The following is a 25,535-nucleotide window of genomic DNA, read 5'->3' as shown; positions in this document are numbered from 1 at the left end:
CTCTGTCCCTCCCCTCTCCCCCTCTCCCCCTCCCTCTCTCCCCTCTCCCTCTCTCTCCCTCCCCTCTCCCTCTCTCCCCCTCCCTCTCTCTCCTCTCCCTCTCTCCCCTCTCCCCCTCCCTCTCTCTCCTCTCCCTCTCTCCCTCTCTCCCTATCTACCCCCCTCCCTCTCTGTCCCTCCCCCCTCCCTCCCTCTGCCCCCTCCCCCTCCCTCCCTCTGTCCCCCCCTCTCCCCCTCCCTCTCTCCCCTCTCCCTCTCTCTCCCTCCCCTCTCCCACTCCCTCTCTCCCTCTCTCCCCCTCCCTCTCTCTCCTCTCCCTCTCTCCCCTCTCCCCCTCCCTCTCTCTCCTCTCCCTCTCTCCCCCTCCCTCTCTCTCCCTCCCCTTCTTCTCCCCTCTCCCCCTCCCTCCCTCTCCTCTCTCTCTCCCCTCTCCCTCTCCCCCTCCCTCTCCTCTCCCTCTCTCCCTCCCTCCCTCCCCCTCCCTCTCTCTCCTCTCCCTCTCTCTCTCCCCTCTCCCCCTCCCTCTCCTCTCCCTCTCTCTCTCCCCTCTCCCCTCCCTCTCTCTCCTCCCTCTCTCTCCCCCTCCCTCTCTCTCTCCTCTCCCTCCTCTCCCTCTCTCTCCCCCTCCCTCTCTCCTTTTCCCTTTCTCCCCCTCCCTCTCTCTCTCCCTCCCTCTCCCTTTCTCCCCCTCCCTCCCTCTCTCTCTCCCCCTCTCCCCCTCCCTTTCTCCCCTCCCTCTCTCCCCCTCCCTCTCTTTCCCCCTCCTTCTCTCCCCCCTGTCTCTCTCCCAGCGCTCTCTCTCTCTCTCTAGCAGCCCTAGATTAAGATGAGCCACGCAGGCTCCTGGCCCCTCCTGCCACCTTCCTATTCGCCCTGTGTGTCACTTCCTCCGAAAGCTTTCCAGCGCACCAGAGCTCTCCTTTGGCGAGGCCCTCCTGGCAACAGAGCAAGCGATTGCTATAGAGACAGGGAACAGCTCAACGCAAGTCAACACAGCAGTCAAACGAAGTTCCTCGGCCGGCGAGAAAAAGTTAGCAAAGAAACAACAATTGCTGGTAAGTGTTTAGCATGGATGGGGAAAAGACTCCAGCAGTCTGGTTTGAAGGGCCGAGGGTGGATTAAGGGAAGGAACAGAGAGTTTTTTCCTCTTCTCTCTGGTGTTGGAAATGGAAAGAAAGTTTTGTGGCCTCTTCTATTTAGTTTTCAAGCTGTCTCAAGATGTTTTTGTCTTCATTAACTAAAAGGACCTACTCACTTGGAAATGAAAGGAAGTATAAGCGCAGGTAATGTCTTGAATACGATCAGAAGAGGCTTCCCAACACAGCCCGGAGCTAGAAATTAACTTTCCTTCTCTCTTTGATATGTCGGAATTAGAAAGAACCAAGAGACTTAATTATGGATTGCTTTGTGCGATATATTTCAGATGCACGTTGTCTATCATTGATAGACTAAGACAGGAGAGTGTTACAATAATACACTAAGATGGAAAGTGTTACAATAATACACAGTGTGTAATTGCTATTGCAAACATACTCCCGGACCAATCCTCAATGGTGTCAAGAAATCACTGGAAAAGTACCGGCTTTTATCGCTTTTGAACCAACAATTTGGGGCTTAATTCATGATTGTAATAGCATTATGTCAGATGGAAGACTTTGAGGGCTGAAGAAGAGGGAAGACAAAAATGGTGGAAGGTCTTAAGCATAAAACACATCAGGAAAGACTTAATGAACTCAATCTGTATAGTCTGGAGGACAGAAGGGAAAGGGGGGACATGATCGAAACATTTAAATACGTTAAAGGGTTAAATAAAGTTCAGGAGGGAAGTGTTTTTAATAGGAAAGTGAACACAAGAACAAGAGGACACAATCTGAAGTTAGTTGGGGGAAAGATCAAAAGCAACGTGAGAAAATATTATTTCACTGAAAGAGTAGTAGATGCTTGGAACAAACTTCCAGCAGACGTGGTTGGTAAATCCACAGTAACTGAATTTAAACATGCTTGGGATAAACATATATCCATCCTAAGATAAAATACAGGAAATAGTATAAGGGCAGACTAGATGGACCATTTTCTGCCATCAGTCCTCTGTGTTTCTATGTACCTGACCTTCCTTTTTGCTTCGTCCTTTTTAGATCCTTTTCCCCATCATAACAAAATACCTGCAGCATGGAAGCAAAGGGTACTGGAAGCATTGCCAAACTCAGAGCAAAGTGCTTGGAAAGAGGAGCTTCTGGGATTAAGGGGCTTGCCAGGTACAAAGTATGAGATGATTATCCATATTTCCTGGAAATAATTTCATTCGGATTATTCAAGTGGTTCCCCCCATCTCACCTACTTCCTTTGTTCCCTTACTTGAGTTTTCTTTTAAATTATTTTGCTTCATTTACTCTGCAGACAAACGGAGTCAATATGGAAGCCAGATTCACTTAAAAACTCACTTTTCTTAAAACTCACTTAGCAACATATATTTTGGGCTCGATTGGCCAAGTGTGATTGGACACACAAGGGATGTCTTGGTGCATATGCTCTCATAAAATAAAAGATATCATGAAGTGTCAAAAGTCAAGAATCATGAGTAAAACACTTAATGATTGTCATAGGGTACAAATAAGCAATGAATAATCAAATTATCACAGATAATCCCCACTCGGTTAAAGACCTTGGTATACTAATAACAAAAGATTTAAATGCCAAAGCCCACTGCAACGACATAGCCAAGAAGGCTTCAAGAGTTGTAAACCTAATCCTACGTAGCTTCTGCTCTGGCAATCTCACACTGCTTACCAGAGCTTACAAAACTTTTGCCAGACCCATCCTCGAATACAGCTCATCTGTTTGGAACCCATATCGCATCTCAGACATTAACACCCTTGAAAATGTCCAAAGATGCTTCACCAGAAGAGCCCTTCACTCCTCCACTTGCAACAGAATACCCTATGAGACTAGACTTTCAATCCTGGGCCTAGAAAGCCTAAAATTAAGACACCTTAAACATGATCTAAGTATTGCCCACAAGATCATATACTGCAACGTCCTGCCTGTCGGCGACTACTTCAGCTTCAACCACAACAACCCAAGAGCACACAACAGATTTAAACTTAATATTAACCGCTCCAAACTTGACTGTTAAAAATATGACTTCAGTAACTGAGTTGTCGAAGTATGGAACTCATTAGCGGACTCCATAGTGTCATCCCCAAACCCCCAACACTTTACCCTTAGATTATCCACGGTTGACCTATCCAGATTGCTAAAAGGTCAGTAAGGGGCGAGTACAAGTGCACTAGAGTGCCTTCTGTCCCCTGTCCTATTGCTCTCCTATATCTCCTATACCTTTCTTCTATTCCTATATCTCTTCTTCTATTCTTTCATAGATATATTTTACTATGAGTATCTCCTCTATAACCTTCATCATGTATTCTACTATGTGTATATAAGTTACAGTCATACAGTCATTTGTGGGAAAACATAAATATTGTATGTTCAGTTCCCCAATGGGAAATAGTGTTATGGCTTTTAAATTATTTTATTTTATTTTATTTTATTTATTTATTGGATTTGTATGCCGCCCCTCTCCAAGGACTCAGGGCGGCTCACAACACCTCGAAAACAAAATATCATATACATATCTAAAAATCCAATTAATATCACTTAAAACTTTTAAAACACTAATAAAACATACCCATTCCCATTCACACAACAAAACATACTACACTCATTGGCCAGGGGCCTGAGGTGTAATGGCTCTAAGCCTGGCAGCATAAATAAGTCTTTAAGCTTTTACAGAAGGCAAGGAGGGTGGGGGCAGTGCGAATCTCCAGGGGAAGCTGATTCCAGAGGGCTGGGCCCCCCACAGAGAAGGCTCTTCCCCTAGGTCCCACTAAACAACATTGTCTAGTTGATGGGACCTGGAGAAGGCCAGCTCTGTGAGACCTAACCGGCCACTGGGACTCATGCGACAAGATTATTGAGAATTATCAATCATTAAACTAGCTTTTGGTGTTAGCATTTAGGGAAGTGAATACTACAAGGAAAAGTACAGGCTGAGCTTCCACATAAATGTCTCCATCTGGCTTTCTCACCCAACAAGGCACTCACTCACACACCTATGTTGCATTACGTTCTTTGCAGATTTTTCCGCATCATGGATGATAACGGCAGCAAAACTTTGGATCTGGAGGAATTTGTGAAGGGTCTCCAGGATGCCGGGGTCCCTTTGGAAAGGGGTGAAGCAGAAGAGATTTTCAGCTTCTGTGACAAAAACAAGAATGGTACCCTGGACTTCACTGAATTCCTGCAAGCCCTGAGGGTAAATAAAACAACCCACTTCTACATTTGAATTAGCAGCTGGTACAGAAGCCTGAGGGCATGGGAGGAGCACAAGTTGGTACCCAAGGGAAGAGCCTTCTCTGTGGTGGCCCCGGCCCTTTGGAACCAACTCCCCCCAGAGATTACAATTGCCCCCACCCTCCTTGCCTTTCGTAAGCTTCTTAAAACCCACCTCTGCCATCAGGCATGGGGGAACTGAGATAGTCTTTCCCCCTAGGCCTTACAATTTACGCATGGTATGTTTGCATGTATGTTTAGTTTTATAATAAGGGGTTTTTTAGTTGTTTAGTATTGGATTGTTACATGCTGTTTTTTATCACTGTTGTTAGCCGCCCCGAGTCTGCGGAGATGGGTGGCATACAAATCCAATAAATAAATAAATGAATAAATGAATGAATGAATGAATAAATAAATAAATAAATAAATAAATAAAGTGGTAATTGGAAGCCATAGTTTCCCCTGTTATTTGCTTTCCTTCTCCCCTTCCCTCAGAAACTGGTATTCAGAGAGAGATTATTCTGAAAAAAGAACCATAGGAAATGCTTATTAAATGTGACCAGCAATCTAACTAATGTAGCATCTGATTTTTAACATGGGGCTCTCTACATGGGGCAACCTTTGAAAAGTGTTTGGAAACTCCAGATCGTGCAGAATGCGGCTGCGAGAGCTATTGTGGGGCTACCTAGCTTCGCCCACGTTTCTCCAACACTCCATGGCCTGCACTGGCTGCCGATTAATTTCCAGTCATAATTCAAAGTGTTGGTAATGACCTATAAAGCCCTACATGGCATCAGACCAGAATACCTCCGGAACTGTCTTCAGCCGCATGAATCCCAGCAGCCGATAAGGTCCCACAGAGTTGGCCTTCTCCGGGTCCCGTCGACTAAACAATGTTGTCTGGCGGGTCCCAGGGGAAGAGCCTTCGCTGTGGTGGCCCTGGCCCTCTAGAATCAACTCCCTCCGGAGATTAGAACTGCCCCCACCCTCCTTGTCTTTCGTAAATTGCTTAAGACCCACCTCTGTCGCCAGGCATGGAGGAATTGAGATAGTTCCCCTCCTGGGCTTATATAGTTTATGTATGGTACGCTTGTGTTGTATGGTTTCAATGATGGGCTTTAGATGCTTTTAAGTATTAGATTCGTTATATTGTTATTATTGTTGCTGTGAGCCACCCCAAGTCTACAGAGAGGGGCGGCATACAAATCTAATTAATTAATTAATTGACTGATAGTTAACTGCGTCAATGGGATATTCAAAATCCTGAAAATCGGAACTAATTCAGTATTTTTAATCTGTGATATATTCTTCTCATATATGAAAACTCTATTTCCAGATAATAGCTGCTAAGGTACTAGTCCAGTGATGGTGACTTTTTTGGTTCGCGTGTCAAAAAGGGGAGGTGCGGGGGGGCAAGTTGCGTGCGTGCATACCCATGCAGGTAAAATTTCATGTGGGCCCCGCGTGCATTTTTTTTTAAAAAAATTATTATTATTATTATTATTATTATTATTTTTATTTTTATTTTTATTATTTATATTATATTATATTATATTATATTATATTATATTATATTATATTATATTATATTATATTATATTATATTATATTATATTATATTATATTATATTATATTATATTATATTATATTATATTATATTATATTATATTATATTATATTATATTATATTATATTATATTATATTATATTATATTATATTATATTATATTATATTATATTATATTATATTATATTATATTATTATAGTCTTCGGAGAGGGGCGGCATGCAAATCTAAGTAATAAATAAATAAATAAATAATATTATATTATATTATTATTATTATTATTATTATTATTATTATTATTATTATTATTATTATTTCAATTTGTATGCCGCCCCTCTCTGAACACTCAGAGCAGCTCACAACATGCAATATACAGAGTACAAATTCAATATTAAAAACAGTATTTAAAACCCTTATAATAAAAAATAATCATACAACCCACCTAAATCATACATAAATCATAATAGCTGAGGGGTATATTAATTTCCAGTGCATGACAACCCCTCCCTGCTCCTGGCATGTGATGGCATTCCTGTTTTCCGCTCTCCTCAGGCTTCCGGTCTTTTCTAGGAGCGTGGAGAGGGCAAAAATGGCCTTATCCACTCACTCTGGAGGCCCCCCCCCCCCCCGGAGGTCAGAAAAGGCCCATTTGCCAACTTCTTCAATTCTGGCCTCAAAAGAGCTTCCGGGGAGGAGTGGGGAAAGCCGTTTTTACCCTCCCCAGGTTCCTAGAAAGGCTCTGTAGCCTGAGGGAACAAAAAACTGGAATTTCCAGTTGAACTGGAAGTTGGCAAATGGAACATTTCCAGCCTTTAGAGCAGTGTTTCCCAACCTTGGCCACTTGAAGATATCTGGACTTCAAGTCCCAGAATTCCCCAGCCAGCTGGCTGGGGAATTCTGGGAATTGAAGTCCAAATATCTTCAAGTGGCCAATGTTGAGAAACACTGCTCTAGAGCAGTGATTTTCAACATTTTTTGAGCCGCGGCACATTTTTTATATTTACAAAACCATGGGGCACATTGGGGGGGGGGGGGCTAAAAAAAGTTTGGACAAAAAAATTCTCTCCCTCCCTTTCGCTCTATTTCTCCCCCTTTCCCTCTTTTTTCTCTCTCTCCATCCCTCTTTCTCTCTTCCTTCTTTCCTCTTTTTTGCTCTCTTTCTCTCTCCCTACTTACCTCTGTCTTTCTCTCCCACCTTCCCTCCCTTTCTTTCTCTCTCTTGCTCTCTCTCTTGCTTTCTTTCTCTCTCTTGCTCTCTCCCTTGCTTTCTTTCTCTCGTTCTCTTTCTCTCTTGCTTGCTTTCTCTCTCTCTTGCTTTCTTTCTCTTGCTTTCTTTCTCTCGTTTTCTTTCTCTCTCTTTCTCTTTCTTTCTTTCTTCCTTTCTTTCTCTTTCTTTCTCTTGCTTTCTTTCTCTCTCTGAGCTTCGCGGCACACCTGACCATGTCTCGCGGCACACTGGTTGAAAAACACTGCTCTAGAGGACCTGTGAGGGGGGGGAGGATGGAGAAGGCCTTTTTCACCCTCCACAGGCTTCTAGAAAGGCTCCAGAGCATTAAAAAGGGGAGGGGGTTTCTCCACCCCCTCCAGCAGCTGTAAACAGGCTGTTTCCTGACTCCTAGTGGGCCCAGAGGGCCCAAAAACCAGCTTGTGTGCCCATTGATATGGTCATTTTAACAGAGATGAGGAATCTCTGTCCTAATCTTGCCCACCAGACCAGACTAGGCCGAGGGCCTTGACTGAAGCCCCTATATCCCTCCTCCACTTTTCTTCACTTTCATCTTTACAAATGTAAATTGTGAGGTGCTTCTTTGGTGCAAATCAACAACACATTTCTTTGTCCAGCCATAGCCGTTTAGATGATGCTTCCTCTAATTTTTCAGAATATCTCCCACATTACCACAGAAAAGTCACAAAGGCTTTTCCTCCAGCATCAAAGATCCAGAGATGCAACCATTAAACTGGCCAAAAATTATCTATCTATCTATCTATCTATCTATCTATCTATCTATCTATCTATCTATCTATCTATCTATCTATCTATCTTGATTTGATTTGATTTGATTTGTATGCCGCCCCTGTCCAAGGACTCTAAATTAATCTAACCGCTTTGAGTTCTTTTTGGAGTGAGTAGCGTATAAATACAAAAAATAAAATAAAATAAAATAAAAATGAAATGAAATGAAATAAAATAAGGGCAGACTAGATGGACCATGGGGTCTTTTTCTGCCGTCAGACTTCTATGTTTCTATGTTTCTATGAAATAAAAATAAAATGAAACGAAATAAAAATAAAATAAAATATAATATAATAAAATAAAACAAACATAGATACATAGAAACATAGAAGATTTCTCACGTTGCTTCTGATCTTTCCCCCAACCAACCTCAGATTGTGCCCCCTTGTTCTTGAGTTCAATTTCCTATTAAAAACACTTCCCTCCTGAACCTTATTTAACCCTTTAACATATTTAAATGTTTCGATCATGTCCCCCCTTTTCCTTCTGTCCTTCAGACTATACAGATTGAGTTCATGAAGTCTTTCCTGATACGTTTTATGCTTAAGACCTTCCACCATTCTTGTAGCCCGTCTTTGGACCCGTTCAGTTTTATCAGTATCTTTTTGTAGGTGAGGTCTCCAGAACTGAACACAGTATTCCAAATGTGGTCTCACCAGCGCTCTATACAGCGGGATCACAATCTCCTTCTTCCTGCTTGTTATACCTCTAGCTATGCAGCCAAGCATTCTACTTGCTTTCCCTACTGCCTGACCTCATTGTTCACCCATTTTGAGACTGTCAGAAATCACTACCCTTAAATCCTTCTCTTCTAAAGTTTTTGCTAACACAGAACTGCCAATACAATACTGGATAAAATAACATTAAATAAAGGGGGACGACGACTCCAACTTGCTTGACTTCTCACTACTTTTCTTTAGCCTCCTATGTCCAATACCAGGAAAGAGATCATTGCAAAAGCATTCCAGAAGTTGGACAGGACTGGTGATGGATTGGTGACTGTAGAGGATCTTCATGGGGTCTACAACAGCCGATCCCACCCCAAGTTCAAGAGTGGCGAGTGGACAGAAGATCAGGTGTTCGGTGCCTTTCTGGAGAGCTTTGACTCTCCTGATGATAAGGATGGGAAGGTAAGCAGCCAGAGTGATCTCTTGGTGTGATCTCTTGGTGTGACGTTCTAATTGTTGTGGTCCCAGGCTATTATTGTTATCAAACTTAGAAAGACACTCTTTTGAGGAAGGCTGATCTAAGATATACAATGAAACCTAGGAATTAAAAGACCATTAGGATAGATGGAAACATAGAAGATTGACGGCAGAAAAACACCTCATGGTCCATCTATACTATTTTTTGTATTTTATCTTAGGATGGATCTATGTTTATCCCAGGCACGTTTAAATTCAGTTACTGTGGATTTACCAACCATGTCTGCTGGAAGTTTGTTCCAAGCATCTACTACTTTCAGTAAAATAATATTTTCTCACGTTTTATTTATTTATTTATTTATTATTTAGATTTGTATGCCGTCCCTCTCCGCGGACTCGGGGCGTTGCTTCTGATCTTTCCCCCAACCAACCTCAGATTGTGTGTTGTTTCCAAATGTCCATTACATTGAATTTAAATGTTTGCAATTATTTATTTATTTATTTATTTATTTATTCAACTTTTTTAATGCCGCCCTTCTCCTAAGATTCAGGGCGGCTTACAACATGTTAGCAACAGCACTTTTGACATGAGTTGATATAAATGATATAAATTGGACCATATTGTGCAGGGTCCTTTTAGGACTCCAAGGCAACGCTTCCCAATCTTGGCCACTTAAAAGATTTCCCCTGCTGGCTGGGGAATTCTGGGAGTTGAAGTCCAAACATTAATCAGGTGACCAAGGTTGGGAAATGCCGCTTGAAGGTAGTTCAGAACAGAACGCTTGTGAATGCTGCTTTTCTTCTCATCCCATCCTTTTTCCATGTCATTCTTCTATTAAAGGGAATGGCCTAATCCTACTACTATTTTTGGCAATCCCAAATATTTAAATTTTTAGGGTTATTTTTTAACAGACCGTCTTACTGTCTTGAAATAAAAGTACTGCTTTGCCCCGGTATATTGAACCATTGTTTCATTCATTCATTCATTCATTCATTCATTCATTCATTCATTCATTCATTCATTCATTCATTTATTTATATTTTGTCCAATACACAATGAGAGTTTTAGTGGGTATATATCTATATACACATAGTAAAATACATGATGAAGGTTATAGAGGAGATACTCATAGTAAAATATATCTAACAAATAATAGAAAAGAAGATATAGTAAGAGAACACATCAATGAAAGAATAGAAGAAGAGATATAGGAAGAGAAGAAAGGTATAGGAGATGTAGGAGAGCAATAGGACAGGGGATGGAAGGCACTCTAGTGCACTTGTACTCGCCCCATACTGACCTCATAGGAATCTGGATAGGTCAACCGTGGATAATCTAAGGGTAAAGTGTTGGGGGTTTGGGGATGACACTATGGAGTCCGGTAATCAGTTCCATGCTTCGACAACTCGGTTACTGAAGTCATATTTTTTACAGTCATGTTTGGAGCGGTTAATATTAAGTTTAAATCTGTTGTGTGCTCTCGTGTTGTTGTGGTTGAAGCTGAAGTTGTCATCCTCAATAAAACATCAGGTATCTGTTATTAGGGATAAACATTAAAATCTACTCTGTATTTCTCTACAGATCACGAATGAGGAATTCCTGAATTACTACAGTGGCGTCAGTGCTTCTATCGATAGGGATGACTATTTTGTCGACATGATGAAAGCTGCATGGAAGCTGTAGTTGGGTTGAAAGTTGGCATTCCCTTCTGAAGCATAGGCAACTTAGCAGCACATATTTAGTAAATATGTGAAAATCCTGGGGCGTTCTAGTGCAGAGTAGGCGTAGAACTTTGTCTAATGAGAATCCAGGATGTACATGCAGTAGGCACATGATTAAATAAATGAGGTTCCTTTAAATTGCCCATAATTGGGATGCTGTAATAGAAATCTAACTATAGCAGAAGGGGATCTGGTTTTCCTGACTTTTTTTCTTTCTGAGTTTTCTACTTAAGGGAAGTTTGGCCTTTTTGGAAATCAGTGTTGTAACTTCCAACTAAAGCTGGACAAATAAAAAGCATTCAACTTCCATGATACCCATTGGCCATAATGGCTGGGATTGGCTGGGAGCTGTAGTTTGTCCGCTATCTGGAGAGACACAAGTTCCTAACTCTTGTCTCTACACAGAAGAACATTGAACATTTTCCAACTGAGTGCTATGGGTTTATCTATCAGTGCAGCATTCTATATCCCTGCCAGACATAATCCACAATAATAAAAGGCTTTTATGTTCTTTTCTGGATTTTATCTTGAATAAAAGATTCACCAACTCCAACGTGGTTGCTTGTTAATATCCATTAGAGTGTTAAAAGTGGGTACATGGTAAGGATGGAGAATTGACAATAGGAAGTACGCCTAGGGTCAGTTATTAGAATCCCGCAGATTTAGAGACAAAAGTTCTCCCAACTCCTGCTTTTTAAAAAAAATATATAAAAGACAACTTCTGACTTCTCTCAACATTACATATTTATTTATTTATTAGATTTGTATGCCACCCCTCTCCGTAGACTCGGGGCGGCTCACAGCAGTAATAAACAATATATAACAAATCTAATAATTTAAAAGAAACACTAAAAGCCCCATTATTAAAAGCAAACATACACACAAACATACCATACATAAACTGTATAGGCCCGGGGGAGATGTTTCAATTCTCCCATGCCTGACGGCAAAGGGTTTTAAGCAGTTTACGAAAGGCGAGGAAGGTGTGGGCAGTTCTAATCTCTGGGGGGAGCTGGTTCCAGAGGGTCGGGGCCGCCACAGAGAAGGCTCTTCCCCTGGGTCCCACCAAACGGCATTGTTTAGTTGACGGGACCCAGAGAAGGCCAACTCTGTGGGACCTAATTGGTCACTGGGATTCGTGTGGCAGAAGGCGGTCCCGGAGATATTCTGGCCCGATGCCACCAGTCCAGAACCACTCCACCCTATCAAGCAGTATAACCAGGGGTGGGCTACTACCCAGATGGGGCGGGGGAACGCAGTGGGGTAGTGAAAATGGAGCTCCACCCCAGAGCACCCAATTTGCACTGAAAGATGTTGAAAGAAAATGCAGGGCATAAGCCAAAGCCACAGTGTGGTAGTAAAAATTTTGGTAGCCCTTCACCGAGTATAACAAGACTTTGTATGTGAGTCCAAGTGTACCCACTTTAAATTTTTAATTTTACAACTAACTACAGATAATGTTCTTTAATTAATAGTTTAATTAGTAATTATAATGGGGAAGGCAACATGTCAATGAAACTTGGGCTCATCACCATATCACCATACGGCATGAATCCCAGCGACTGGTTGGGTCCTACAGAGTTGGCCTTCTCCGTATTCTATCAACCAGACAATGTCGTCTGGTGGGGCCTAGGGGAAGAGTCTTCTCTGTGGCGACCCCAGCCGTCTGGAATCAGCTCCCTCCAGAGATTTGCACTGCCCCCACACTCCTCCCCTTTCTCGAGTTTCAAGACTCATTTATGTCGCCAGACATGGAGCAATTAGATCAACAACCCCCCCCCCCCTTTACGAGATGTAATGTGTGGCTGTGAATGAATTGGCTGACTGATTTTAATATATATGGGATTTTAGTAGTAATTTTTAATTAATTAGATTTGTTGTGTTGGGGTTTTTGCATCTTGTGAGCCACCCTGAGGTTTGGGAGAAGGGGGCATACAAATCTAATAAATAATAATAATACTCCAGAGAGCAAATGTCAATCAATCCAGTGGCACCATACACATTATCCTTTAGCCAAAAAATTCAAAACTCAGCAATCAGGGAGAAAAATCATGGGCACTCATTGCGGACAAATCTCGGGCATCCATCGCAGCAGTGTTATATGCCCTTAGCATTCATACCAACTTTCCCTGTGAACATTTCCCGAGAGTTACATGCCTTGTAACCTTACTTTCGGGATAATACTTGTAGTTTGCTCCTGCTGTTTGTTTTTTAAATCTATTTTCCATTTTCCAATCTAACCAAAACTCCGTCCTTTTCTGAAAGTCTCCTATCTAGTACAGAACCAAGCCAAATCCTGTTTCTATCCAGCCAAGACTGGGCAGGTGCTACCACATGCTAACATAATGGGGAAAAAGATCCATTTATCTAGCAGTAATGGTGCAGATATTTCTCTTATGACTTCCCAAACTGGAAAAAGTTAAATGAAATTAGACTGAAACAATGTCAAACTTGTAATGGTGCCAAAATTTAGTCAGTGGTGAAAGGTAAATTGTATGTTTGGTGGGTTTTTTTGTGGTAGAGGGGCAAGCTAACTTCACTTCCTGGTGCTTTCCTCCCATATTCCCCCCCTCCCCAAAATAAGTGATTCAGATTTTATCTTTGTGAATGTATCTGAGATGTTAATACAGTGGTACTTCTATTTACGAAGTTAATTCGTTCCGTGACCAAGTTCTTAAGTAGAAAAGTTTGTAAGAAGCAACAATTTTCCCCATAGGAATCAATGTAAAAGCAAATGTGTGAGATTGGGGAAACCACAGGGAGGATGGAGAATCTGTTTCCTCCCAGAAGATTCCTAGAGAAGCCCCAAGGAGCCTTCTCCCCCCCTTTTCTGGCCATTTCCTCCCAGGAGATTCCTAGAGAGGCCCCACGGAGGCTTTTTCCTGCCTTTTCTGTTTACAGTTTCAGAGGTTTGGGTTTGTAAGTGGAAAATGGTTCTTGAGAAGAGGCAAAAAAATCTTGAACACTGGGTTCTTATGTAGAAAAGTTCGCAAGTAGAATCTTTCTTAGGTAGAAGTGCCACTGTACTTAATTCCAAGGATAACATACACAGGCCCAAAAGCTGATTTTGGTCAAGGGATCAAAAACTTTGCTCAAGCGTTTAGCTCCAATGCACCCCAAACTGACCTTTAGTTGGGCAACAGGAGGCAAAAAATGTGATCCATACATTCTACTTGGCTGTATTTCAGGTAGTTTATTGAGTCATCCGTCACTGGATTGGTTTGTGTGCTAAGTCAGACCGAAGCAAAATCTCATTATAGTTTAGCGCGATCGACCATATAACAGATTTTGGTATGGATCCAACAAGGAATTTCATTTAACAAAAAATATTCAAGTAGTTCAGTAAAGAATACTGTTTTTATACATATTAAACCAAGGTTTGGTTAATCGCAATTCACTGGCTTAACACATTTAGCTTGAAATTATTTTACAGTTCAGCATGAAGCCAACTGATCTGAAATGAAACCCAATCTGGAATATCTTCCTCTTATGGACTATGGACCTTTCCTCATTAGATGAGCTCCAAGTCTCAACCAGCTCAATTATTTTATTTGACAGTAGCCCACCTGATGAGCAAGACCTGAATGCTTTAACACCATCAGTTAGTTCAGTGGATTTCCAGCTGGCTGAAGCGTAGACATCAGAGAGTTATTGTTAATGGCGAGTATTCTGAGCAGAGACAGGTTACAAGCGGTGTGCCACAAGGGTCTGTTCTGGGTCCTATTCTTTTTAATATGTTTGTGAGTGACATAGGGGAAGGTTTGGTAGGGAAGGTTTGCCTATTTGCCGATGACTCTAAACTGTGCAATAGGGTTGACATTCCTGGAGGGGTCTGTAATATGGTAAATTATTTAGCTTTACTAGATAAATGGTCATAGCAATGGAAACTGCAGTTTAATGTTTCGAAATGTAAAATAATGCACTTGGGGAAAAGGAATCCTCAATCTGAGTATTGCATTGGCAGTTCTGTGTTAGCAAAAACTTCAGAAGAGAAGGATTTAGGGGTAGTGATTTCTGACAATCTCAAAATGGGTGAGCAGTGTGGCCGGGCGATAGGAAAAGCAAGTAGGATGCTTGACTGCATAGCTAGAGGTATAACAAGCAGGAAGAGGGAGATTGTGATCCCCTTATATAGAGCACTGGTGAGACCACCTTTGGAATACTGTGTTCAGTTCTGGAGACTTCAACTACAAAAAGATATTGACAAAATTGAACGGGTCCAAAGACGGGCTACAAGAATGGTGGAAGGTCTTAAGCATAAAACGTATCAGGAAAGACTTAATGATTTCAATCTGTATACTGTAGTCTGGAGGACAGAAGGAGAAGGGGGGACATGATCAAAACATTTAAATATGTTAAAGGGTTAAATAAGGTTCAGGAGGGAAGTGTTTTTAATAGGAAAGTGAACACAAGAACAAGGGGGCACAATCTGAAGTTAGTTGGGGGAAAGATCAAAAGCAACATGAGAAAATATTATTTTACTGAAAGAGTAGTAGATCCTTGGAACAAACTTCCAGCAGACATGGCTGGTAAATCCACAGTAACTGAATTTAAACATGCCTGGGATAAACATATGTCCATTGTAAGATAAAATACAGGAAATAGTATAAGGGCAGACTAGATGGACCATGAGGTCTTTTTCTGCCGTCAGTCTTCTATGTTTCTATGTTTCTATCAAGTGATTTTTATTTTATTTTTAAAAAGCCACTGTTAAAACAGAATAAACTTTAAAAAAAAAAACCTTAGTACCTTAGTAACAAAATCTCATTTTGTATTCTGAAACAATATAACCAGATCTGATCCCAGTATATTTCTAAATCCAATTCCTCTTTCTAAAAGGGAATAGCTTAAATGTTCCAAAGGAGAAATGGATGCAGGACACAGATGACTGGCAGGAAATTGGATTCTATGTTGCCCCTTTAACTTTGTTCTTAAGGGACCCTTTATTGATTTAAATAAACTTAATTGCTGCTGCTATTAATAGGTTATGGCCTATAAAGCCCTTCATGGCATCAAATATCTTCGGGACCGCCTTCTGCAGCACGAATCCCAGTGACCGGTTAGATCCCACAGAGTTGGCCTTCTCCGGGTCCTGTCGACTAAACAATGTTGTTTGGTGGGACCCAGGAGAAGAGCCTTCTCTGTGGTGGCCCCGGCCCTCTGGAACCAACTCCCCCCAGAGATCAGAATTGCCCCCACCCTCCTTGCCTTTCGTAAACTTCTCAAAACCCACCTCTGCTGTCAGGCATGGGGGAACTGAAATATCTTCCCCAGGCCTATATAATTTATGTATGGTGTGTTGTGTGCATGTTTTTTAAATTATGGGCTTTTAACTTGGTATTATTAGATTTGTATCTAAAACCCACCTCTGTCGTCAGGCATGGGGGAATTGAAATTTTCCCTTCCCCCTAGGCTTATAGAATTTATACATGGTATGCTTGTATGTATGATTGGTTCTTTAAATTGGGGTTTTTAAGATTATTTTTAATATTAGATTTGTTTACATTGTCTTTTTTATTGTTGTTAGCCGCCCCGAGTCTTCGGAGAGGGGCGGCATACAAATCTAATAAATACAAATACAAATAGCGGTTTCAGACAAGACAAAAACAGAACTTGTTGCCCGAAATGGCTGAAGAGATACTTCCAAGAAAGCCACTGAGTTTTAACTATTCACAAATCCTTTGTGATGGAATGCCAGTTGGATTCAGAGAAGGGCAAATGACTGCCAAGCCATTAAAGATATTTGAATCTAGTAAATTACAAAGTGTGAGAAAGGAACTAGCAACTGTGGTCTGGTTGCTTTAGGTCAGTGATGGCGAATGTATGGCACATCTGCCACAAGTGGCACACAGAGCCATATTGGTGGGCACACGAGTTCAGGCCTGGTGCATTTATGTGCCAGCCAGCTGATTTTTGAGCCTTCAGGACCCACTGGGAATCGTGAAACAGGCTATTTCCAGCTTCCAGAGGGGGTGAGGTGGAGGAAGGCCTGTTTTTGGTCTCCCCAAGCTCCAGAGCCTTTAGAATATAAGAACATAAGAGCCATGCTGAATCAGGCCAAAGCCCATCGAGTCCAGCATTCTGTGTCACACCAATTGTCCACGGGGATCTTGAGCAGAAAGAGAAGGCAAGACCCTCCCTTTCCTTGACCCCCAACAAATGGTACTCAAGGGAATCCTGCCTGCCTCAACCAACATAGAGGCGGCACATGGACATCTGTTTCAATAACCACCGATACACTTGGCATCCATGAATCTGTCTAATCCTGCCTTGAAGCTATCCAGGCTGACAGCTTTCACATCCTCTTCTGGAAGTGAATTCCATAAACCAACGACCCTCTGGGTGAAGAAATATTTCCCTTGATTTGTCCTCACTTTCTTACCTATGAGCTTTAGGGAGGGCCCCCTCATCTTAGTATTGTGCGATAGAGAAATTAATTTCTCTCTATCCACCTTTTCTATCCCATGCATGATTTTATACACTTCGATCAAGTCACCCCGTAAACGCCATCTTTCAAGGCTGAAGAGACCAAGGCGTTGCAACCTGGTTTCATAAGGGAGGTGCTCCATTCCCTTGATCATTCTTGTTGCCCTTTTTTGCACTTTCTAGGAGCCTGGGGAGGGTGAAAATAGCCCCCTCCCCTAGGCCCTCTGGAAGCCAGAAATGGGCCATTTACCAACTTCTGGAGGTTGGGAAATGGGCCATTTTTGGCCTCCAGGGGGCCTTTGAGGTGGGTTAGGCCTTTTTTGCCCTCCCCAGGCTCCTAGCAAGGTGGTGAAGTCTAAGAAGAGCAAAAAAAAGAGGGGGGGTGCCATTGCATGTCAGCAGCAGGGGGGGTCACGCACACACAAGTGTGTGTATAGGGGTCACATGCAATTATGGACGTGGGCAAAAGACTTGCCATCACTGCCTTGGTATAGGTTGCACTAAATGCCTTTGACAGGCTTTCACGATTCTGTTTACAATACCCAATATATATTAATGCTGTGTCTCTCAACCTCGGCAACTTGGAAGATGGACAGACTTCAACTCCTAGAATTCCCCAGCCAGCATAGAATTCTGGGAGTTGAAGTCCACGCATCTCGAAGTCGCCAACTTTGAGAAACCCTGCATGAAAGTACATTTCAAGGTTTCTGGCAACTCGTTTCCCCGATCTTGCCTATCTCAAAGGGCTGCTGTCAATCTTGAAAGCCTATCAAAGCTTCAACTTCTATCCGACATAAAGTGGAATTGTTCTGAATTTCTTCTACTTATTTTCAATTCAATTCAATTCAATTCATTAGTGTTCGGAAACTTCAGATCGTGCAGAATGCGGCTGCGAGAGCTATCGTGGGGCTTCCTAGATTCGCCCACGTTTCTACAACACTCTGTGGCCTGCACTGGCTGCCGATCGATTTCCGGTCACAATTCAAAGTGTTGGTAATGACCTTTAAAGCCCTTCATGGCATTGGACCAGAATACCTCCGGAACCGCCTTCTACCGCACGAATCCCAGCGCCCGATAAGGTCCCACAGAGTTGGCCTTCTCCGGGTCCTGTCGACCAAACAGTGTCATTTGGCGGGTCCCAGGGGAAGAGCCTTCTCTGTGGCGGCCCCGGCCCTCTGGAATCAACTCCCCCTGGAGATTAGAACGGCCCCCACCCTCCTTGTCTTTCGCAAGTTACTCAAGACCCACCTATATTGCCAGGCATGGGGGAATTAAGACATCTCCCCCAGACTTTCTTTTGGTATGTATGTGTTGTATGGCTTTTAAATTGTTGGGGGTTTTTAATGTAATTTTATTATTAATTTGTTCCATTGTTATACTGTTTTTATTGTTGTTGTGAGCCGCCCCGAGTCTTCGGAGAGGGGCGGCATACAAATCTAATAAATTGAATTGAATTTGTATGCCGCCCCTCTCCAAAGACTCGGGGCGGCTCAACTTTCAACTTTCCAGACTTGAATGTCATTTCTGTAACAAAAAGCAGTGGAAGTGATGTGCCGGTGCCTGGAGGCTGTTGGGGCCTGGATGGGTGTCAACAAACTCAAACTCAATCCAGACAAGACGGAGTGGCTGTGGGTCTTGCCTCCCAAGGACAACTCGATCTGCCCATCCATTACCCTGGGGGGGGAGAATTATTGACCCCCTCAGAGAGGGTCCGCAACTTGGGCGTCCTCCTCGATCCACAGCTCACATTAGAGAAACATCTTTCAGCTGTGGCGAGGGGGGCGTTTGCCCAGGTTCGCCTGGTGCGCCAGTTGCGGCCCTACTTGGACCGGGAGTCATTGCTCACAGTCACTCATGCCCTCATCACCTCGAGGTTCGACTACTGTAACGCTCTCTACATGGGGCTACCTTTGAAAAGTGTTCGGAAACTTCAGATCGTGCAGAATGCAGCTGCGAGAGAAATTATGGGCTTCTCTAAGTATGCCCATATTACTCCAACACTCCGCAGTCTGCATTGGTTGCCGATCAGTTTCCGGTCACAATTCAAAGTGTTGGTTATGACCTATAAAGCCCTTCATGGCACCGGACCAGAATACCTTCGGGACCGCCTTCTGCCGCACGAATCCCAGCGACCGGTTTGGTCCCACAGAGTTGACCTTCTCCGGGTCCCGTCGACTAAACAATGTCGTCTGCCAGGACCCAGGGGAAGAGCCTTCTCTGTGGTGGCTCCGACCCTCTGGAACCAGCTCCCCCCTGAGATTAGGATTGCCCCCACCCTCCTTGCCTTTCGCAAACTTCTTAAAACCCACCTCTGCCGTCAGGCATGGGGGAACTGAAACATCTCCCCTTGCCCATGTTGTTTTGGTATTAGATTGATTGTATGCGTGTTTTGCTTATTTGTTTTAATACTCTGGGGTTGTTTTTTATGAATTTTAGCTTAAAATTGTCATTGGATTGGTGGGTATTGGATTGTCATTATGTATTGTTTTTGTCTTGCTGTGAGCCGTCCCGAGTTTTCGGAGAGGGGCGGCATATAAATCCAATAAATCTAATCTAATCTAATCTAATTTGGCATTCCTTTTTCCACAAATCAAACCGACCCTTTGCCTCATTTCTGGATTTCATGCTATTTTTTGATGCTATTTTTTAATGGCCACAAGATGCAGAGAGTTCCTCAGTTAAGAGCCTTGCCATAAAACCACACATTTCGACAATAAATGAAACTATGCTCCTCTACCTTTCTCTTTGTGTCACAGAATTACACAAAGCAGGACTTTTGTTACAAGTTTTTAATGTAATTTCCAAATACATCTGATATGACAATTGTACAGAAATCTTCCAAAACACATGGGTGTTGTCCGGTTGTTGTTGTTGTTTTCTTTTACTTATCACTAATTGGCTAACGGCTTGAAGAAGAAAACAAATGTATAAAGTCTGTGTCTGGCCCAGCCAACTCTCCATCTCGGGAAAGCGCCCAAAATGCCTTTCCAGACAGTCACTGTGCAAGGAATAGAATGAAACGTAGAATCTGCTTCTCTTCGCCACAATCGCTCAAATCCAAACCACTGTGTCCATAAATAGCTGCCAGATTTTATATATATATTTTTTTGTATTTAAAAATGAAACTGTGGGTAACTGTTTAAACATTCCATTGAATATTAACGCTTCTAGAGAAACCAGCCAGCCTCTTATCCTGGATGACTTTAGGTGCCTCCTCCAAGTGTCATACGCACAAAACCCACCCAGCCCTTTCACACCATCACACACATACCGATGGTAGGATTCTCTTTGCTCCAGATGTTTAACAAAGGCAAATTATACCCTATTCCCACCCCAATCATTCCTGTTATGCCAAAGTAACTGTAAAAAACAAACTCAAAACCCAGATGTGCATCTACTGTTCTCCCTCATAGCAGCACAACTGCTCAAGAGTTACAATTGTTATCAGTCTTCAGTGTTATTCGGTTGGTCTGTACGTATCTGGTGCATTTTAGAGAACCGAAACGGAAGGGGAGAGGAAGAAAGGTTAAGGAAAAACCAACCGAATGAAAAAATTAAAAATCTGGAGAAGGCTGCTTCATGCGTGGCCATCTGCGTTCTCTCCCAGGAAGGGAGAGTGAGAAGACATTTTTGTCAGCCTCAAGCAATTCCAAAGAGAAATGACTTAAGGGCCGCCCGGCTTCCGAGGCCCCATGAGAATTTCCATCCATTACACAGAGGAGGAAAACAGTGTAAAACCTACCCATGCTTCTCAGCCGTTTCTGGGACTCGGCAACTTACAACTTCGTACTACAAGGTCTTCCTTGTTTCCCAGTGGACAGAAGTGAAAAATGGGCTTCTGGCCCTCTTCTTGGTTTCAGGCCTCCCTCTGACAAGATGAAGAAAGAAGGCCGCCTTTTTTCCCTCCTCAATCACCTCGGGCGGAATCAGACGGTGCCTCGTCCCAACTGTTGTGTTGCCATCTTCACTGCAAATGGCTCAGATCTGGGAGTTCAACTGAGTAGTGGTCCCATCAAGGCCAAGCGTGGGGAGAGAGAGAAAGGCCACCAATTCTTCTACGGAGCTGGTTGGAAACCTCCTGTTCCGATAGATGTGCCACTTTGCAAAGTCCTCCATAGGAAGTCACCAGAGCATTCCAAGTCTTTATGGTCCTTGCCCAAAGATGTCGCAGCCCAACTTACGTACATATCCACGTTCCAGCTAAAGCCAGAAACAGTCTTTTTTTTTTTTAAAGCCGATCATATTCCAAGAAGTTTCCCCACTTCAACAGAGCCCTCCGTGGACACCTCTCAATCCAACAAGCCCACAGAAGCCAGTGGCAGCCCAGGTTCATACTTAGGTAATTTGAGTTTAGGCACAAACTGAAGATGCTCACTGACCAAGAGAAAGTGCCCAAAGCAATACCTTTTTTAATTTTTTTTTTTTTTAGTAGTTGGCCAAGATCGGGAGAGCAGCCCTCCTGTTTTCAAGAAAACAAGGCAGCTGTATCCTAATCTGCTGTTAAGCACGTTGGCAAGGCAAGAAGGAAATAAAATGTTATTTGAAAGGATTAAAAACAACCTGGTATATGAATACCTGTTATATATGTACACGTGTGTGCCTGTGTTGGGATGTCTATTTACACAGTGGCTTCGCTCTCCTTTAAATAGTAACAGAAACGTAACAGTATAAAACAGAAGGGCCCCACTTGGTCAACACACAGGTCTTATCTTACTTAAATCTAAAAAAAAAAAAAGTTATCGCCACATTTGAAGTCCCAAAATGACAACAATAATGATAACCGGAGAAAAGGAAGGAGTTGTTAGCAAAAAAAAACACAAGATTTTTTTTTAAAAGAACAAAAAAAACCCCTCTCCCCACCACTCCAGATCTTAAAAGTATTTCCGACTCATCCACAAACTAGGCAAAAGTCTTATTGTGTTGTTGTTAACTTCCAGGATTGAAATTAAAAAAAAAAAAAATTAAATCCTCAAAGTGACGCCCCTCGGAGAAGCCAAGTTTCCAAGGGGGGGCAAAAAAATAAAAATAAAATAAAAATAAAATTAAGAAAAGGTCTTCCAGTTGAAATCCAACTTTTCTTCAGAAACGGTGGGAAAGGGAGGAAGCGGAGTGGACAGTGGGCATTTGAGGCAAGAAAAGACTGTGTCGGAAGGGTCCACGACAGAGGCCAGCCAGCTACTGGAGTTGGGGGACGGAGGAAGAATGTGTGTGGCCAGAGAAAGAGGCGCCACCGGCAAGCTGTGGCAAGTCTTGGTGAACCTGCCCCCTACAATGAATCACAAGCTGGAGGGGTGGGGGAAGAGGGGGGAGAGAAACGGTACTTTTTTCTCCCTGCTCATCAATATGATGAGCAATTAAATGTCCCAAAATCACATTCAGCCAGTTTTCTCCAAAGTCTGCTGTGTTTGGTTTTTTTTTGTGTTTAATATGGAATCAACTGATCCAGCCCACCCCACCCCACTGAAAAAAATTCAACACACACAGAGAGGAAAAAAAAAAAAAGGAAAAAACCCAGAACAGGGATGCAGAGTTCTTAAATCTCAGAGCCTCTGTTGCTGTCCAGAGCAAGAGATGGCCTGGGGCATGAGTCTCGCAAAGGGCCCCTGCGAAAGGAGGTTTCTGGCAGCTGCTCTTCCAAGTGGTCTGGATTGTGGCTGCTATGTACTGCTGGCTGTTTGCCCATCCACTTCATCGGTGGGACCTGGAATAGGAAACAGGGAGGGTGGTCAATGTGTTTAATGGACAAGAATATTTTAACCTGAGTATCTTTTTTTTGAGAGTGTGTGTGTATCAAGGGGGTCCAGGGGGAAAGCATTTTGAAATTCCCTGATATTTCCCTGACACTTCCCCGTAACTTACGATCTAGTTCGTAGATGATGTCATACCAAACGGCTAAGCCGTGGAGAAATATCGGTAGCTGAGGAAGCAGGTGGTAGCCACAGTTATGCTCCTTTTTGCTTGACTCTGCCAGACAGTGCGATCCATTTCCCCCTCCCCCCATGATTTCCCCCTGACTTTTAAACATTTTAATATAGTTTGGTTTTTTCCATGGTTTATTCCGTTTTTTTCACAAATTCCCTGAGAATTCCGATATTTTCCGAACTGCCAATTTCCCTGATAATTCCCTGATTTTCAGGTTTGCTGGACACCCTGATGTATATATAGAAACATAGAAGATTGACGGCAGAAAAAGACCTCATGGTGCATCTAGTCTGCCCTTATACTATTTCCTGTATTTTATCTTAGGGTGGATATATGTTTATCCCAGGCATGTTTAAATTCAGTTACTGTGGATTTACCAACCACATCTGCTGGAAGTTTGTTCCAAGGATCTACTACTCTTTCAGTAAAATAATAGTTTCTCATGTTGCTTTTGATCTTTCCCCCAACTAACTTCAGATTGTGTCCCCTTGCTCTTGTGTTCACTTTCCTATTAAAACACTTCCTTCCTGAACCTTATTTAACCCTTTGACATATTTAAATGTTTCGATCATGTCCCCCCTTTTTCCTCCTGTCCTCCAGACTATACAGATTGAGTTCATGAAGTCTTTCCTGATACGTTTTATGCTTAAGACCTTCCACCATTCTTGTAGCCCGTCTTTGGACCCGTTCAATTTTGTCAATATCTTTTTGTAGGTGAGGTCTCCAGAACTGAACACAGTCTTCCAAATGTGGTCTCACCAGCGCTCTATATAGTGGGATCATAATCTCCCTCTTCCTGCTTGTTATACCTCTAGCTATGCAGCCAAGCATCCTACTTGCTTTCCCTACCGCCTGACTGCACTGTTCACCCATTTTGAGACTGTCAGAAATCACTACCCCTAAATCCTTTTCTTCTTAAGTTTTTGCTAACACAGAACTGCCAATACAATACTCAGATTGAGGATTCCTTTTCCCCAAGTGCATTGTTTTACATTTGGAAACATTAAACTGCAGTTGCCATTGCTTTGACCATTTATCTAGTAAAGCTAAATCATTTACCATATTACAGACGCCTCCAGGAATATCAACCCTATTGCACACTTTAGAGTCATCAGCAAATAGGCAAACCTTCCCTACCAAACCTTCCCATGTCACTCACAAACATATTAAAAAGAATAGGACCCAGAACAGACCCTTGTGGCACACCGCTTGTAACCTGTCTCTGCTCAGAATACTCGCCATTAACAATAACTCTCTGATGTCTACGCTTCAGCCAGCTGCAAATCCATTGAACTATCCAGGGATTAAGTCCAATCTTCACTAATTTATCTATTAGCTATTTATGTGGAACCATATCAAAGGCTTTGCTGAAGTCCAGGTAGGCAATATCCATGGCACCCCCTTGATCCAACACCTTCGTGACATAGTCAAAGAAATCAATGAGATTAGTCTGACATGATTTGCCTTCAGTAAAGCCATGCTGATTTGGGTCCAGTAAGTTATTGGTTTTTAGGTGCTGATTTATCGTCTTTTTGAGTAGAGTTTCCATCATTTTAACTACAACTGATGTCAAGCTAACTGGCCTGTAGTTACCAGCTTCTTCTCTACTGCCCTTCTTGTGGATAGGCACAACACTGGCCATTCTCCAATCCTCAGGAACTTCTCCTGTTAACAAGGATTGGTTAAACAAATCAGTCAGGGGGGTAGCAATGACAGATCTGAGTTCTTTAAGAACTCTGGGGTGGATGCCATCTGGACTCATTGCCTTATTTATCTTTATGTATGGTCTACATGAGATGTATGATTGTTTTTATGTTAAGGGTTTTAAACTGGTTTTTTTTTAAATATTGGATTTGTACTGTATTTTTTCCTTGTTGTGAGCCGCTCTGAGTCCTCGGAGAGGTGCGGCATACAAATCTAATAAATAATAATAACAACCACATTTCTACCTTAACAACCACAGTGATTTACGTAACGACTGTGGCAAGAACAACAGTGGTAAAATGGGGCTAAGCTCACTTCGCTTAGCAATGGGAATTTTGGGCTCGATCCTGGTGGTCATTCGTGGGCTATTTGTATCCATGGGAACTGCTTACCACTTCCAGGTGATCCCGAAGGGGCAAGAACATCATCGTCGCTGTCTTCCTCGTTGGACTGTGTCACTTCTGGCACTGGTGTTGCAGTTTTGGTTTCTTGCTCTTGCTCTACGCGACTCCGCAAAGCCAGGATCCGATGGTGCAAAGCTGCGTACAGTTGTCCTGTATCTTTAGAACTTGCCTAAAGTTTAGAGAGAGAATCAATAACACTCTCATTAAAAGGCCTGCAAACTGACAAGTCACTTGTCCAAGTAGGTAAAGGTTTTCCCCTGCCCAGGTGCGTTGGTCTCTAGGGAGCGGTGCTCATCTCCTTT

The 25,535-nt window shown here is 42.7% G+C and overlaps 2 protein-coding genes across 3 annotated transcripts in view; one reads left to right on the top strand and one right to left on the bottom strand.

Annotated features, from left to right (window-relative positions):
- Window positions 1–915: 915 nt before the first annotated feature.
- Window positions 916–11,330, top strand: CAPS (calcyphosine). The gene is made up of 5 exons (XM_070747875.1): window positions 916–1,055; window positions 2,136–2,255; window positions 4,135–4,312; window positions 8,831–9,040; window positions 10,638–11,330. Exons 2-5 carry the CDS (start codon window positions 2,170–2,172, stop codon window positions 10,737–10,739), a joined length of 576 nt encoding a protein of 191 aa, XP_070603976.1. The 5' UTR covers window positions 916–1,055; window positions 2,136–2,169; the 3' UTR covers window positions 10,740–11,330.
- An 8,647-nt stretch (window positions 11,331–19,977) lies between these two features.
- RANBP3 (RAN binding protein 3) overlaps window positions 19,978–25,535 on the bottom strand; it is a 54,360-nt gene continuing 48,802 nt past the window's right edge. For both annotated transcript variants that reach the window (XM_070747852.1, XM_070747861.1), the window contains exons 15-16: window positions 25,222–25,402; window positions 19,978–22,904 (exon numbers count right to left, since the gene is read on the bottom strand). In XM_070747852.1, coding sequence (XP_070603953.1) covers window positions 22,861–22,904; window positions 25,222–25,402 — 225 coding nt within the window. In that variant the 3' untranslated portion in view covers window positions 19,978–22,860. The remainder of the gene's footprint in view (window positions 22,905–25,221; window positions 25,403–25,535) is intronic.

Source organism: Erythrolamprus reginae, chromosome 1, assembly GCF_031021105.1.
Source record: "Erythrolamprus reginae isolate rEryReg1 chromosome 1, rEryReg1.hap1, whole genome shotgun sequence".
Lineage (NCBI taxonomy): Eukaryota > Metazoa > Chordata > Lepidosauria > Squamata > Dipsadidae > Erythrolamprus > Erythrolamprus reginae.
This window is presented reverse-complemented; position numbering and strand designations above follow the sequence as displayed.

Coding starts and splice junctions, on each gene's coding strand:
- CAPS (XM_070747875.1), top strand. CDS start 2,170: ATGGAAGCAAAGGGTACTGGAAGCATTGCCAAACTCAGAGCAAAGTGC. Junction 2,256..4,134: donor GGGATTAAGGGGCTTGCCAG/GTACAAAGTATG, acceptor CGTTCTTTGCAG/ATTTTTCCGCATCATGGATG. Junction 9,041..10,637: donor CTGATGATAAGGATGGGAAG/GTAAGCAGCCAG, acceptor ATTTCTCTACAG/ATCACGAATGAGGAATTCCT.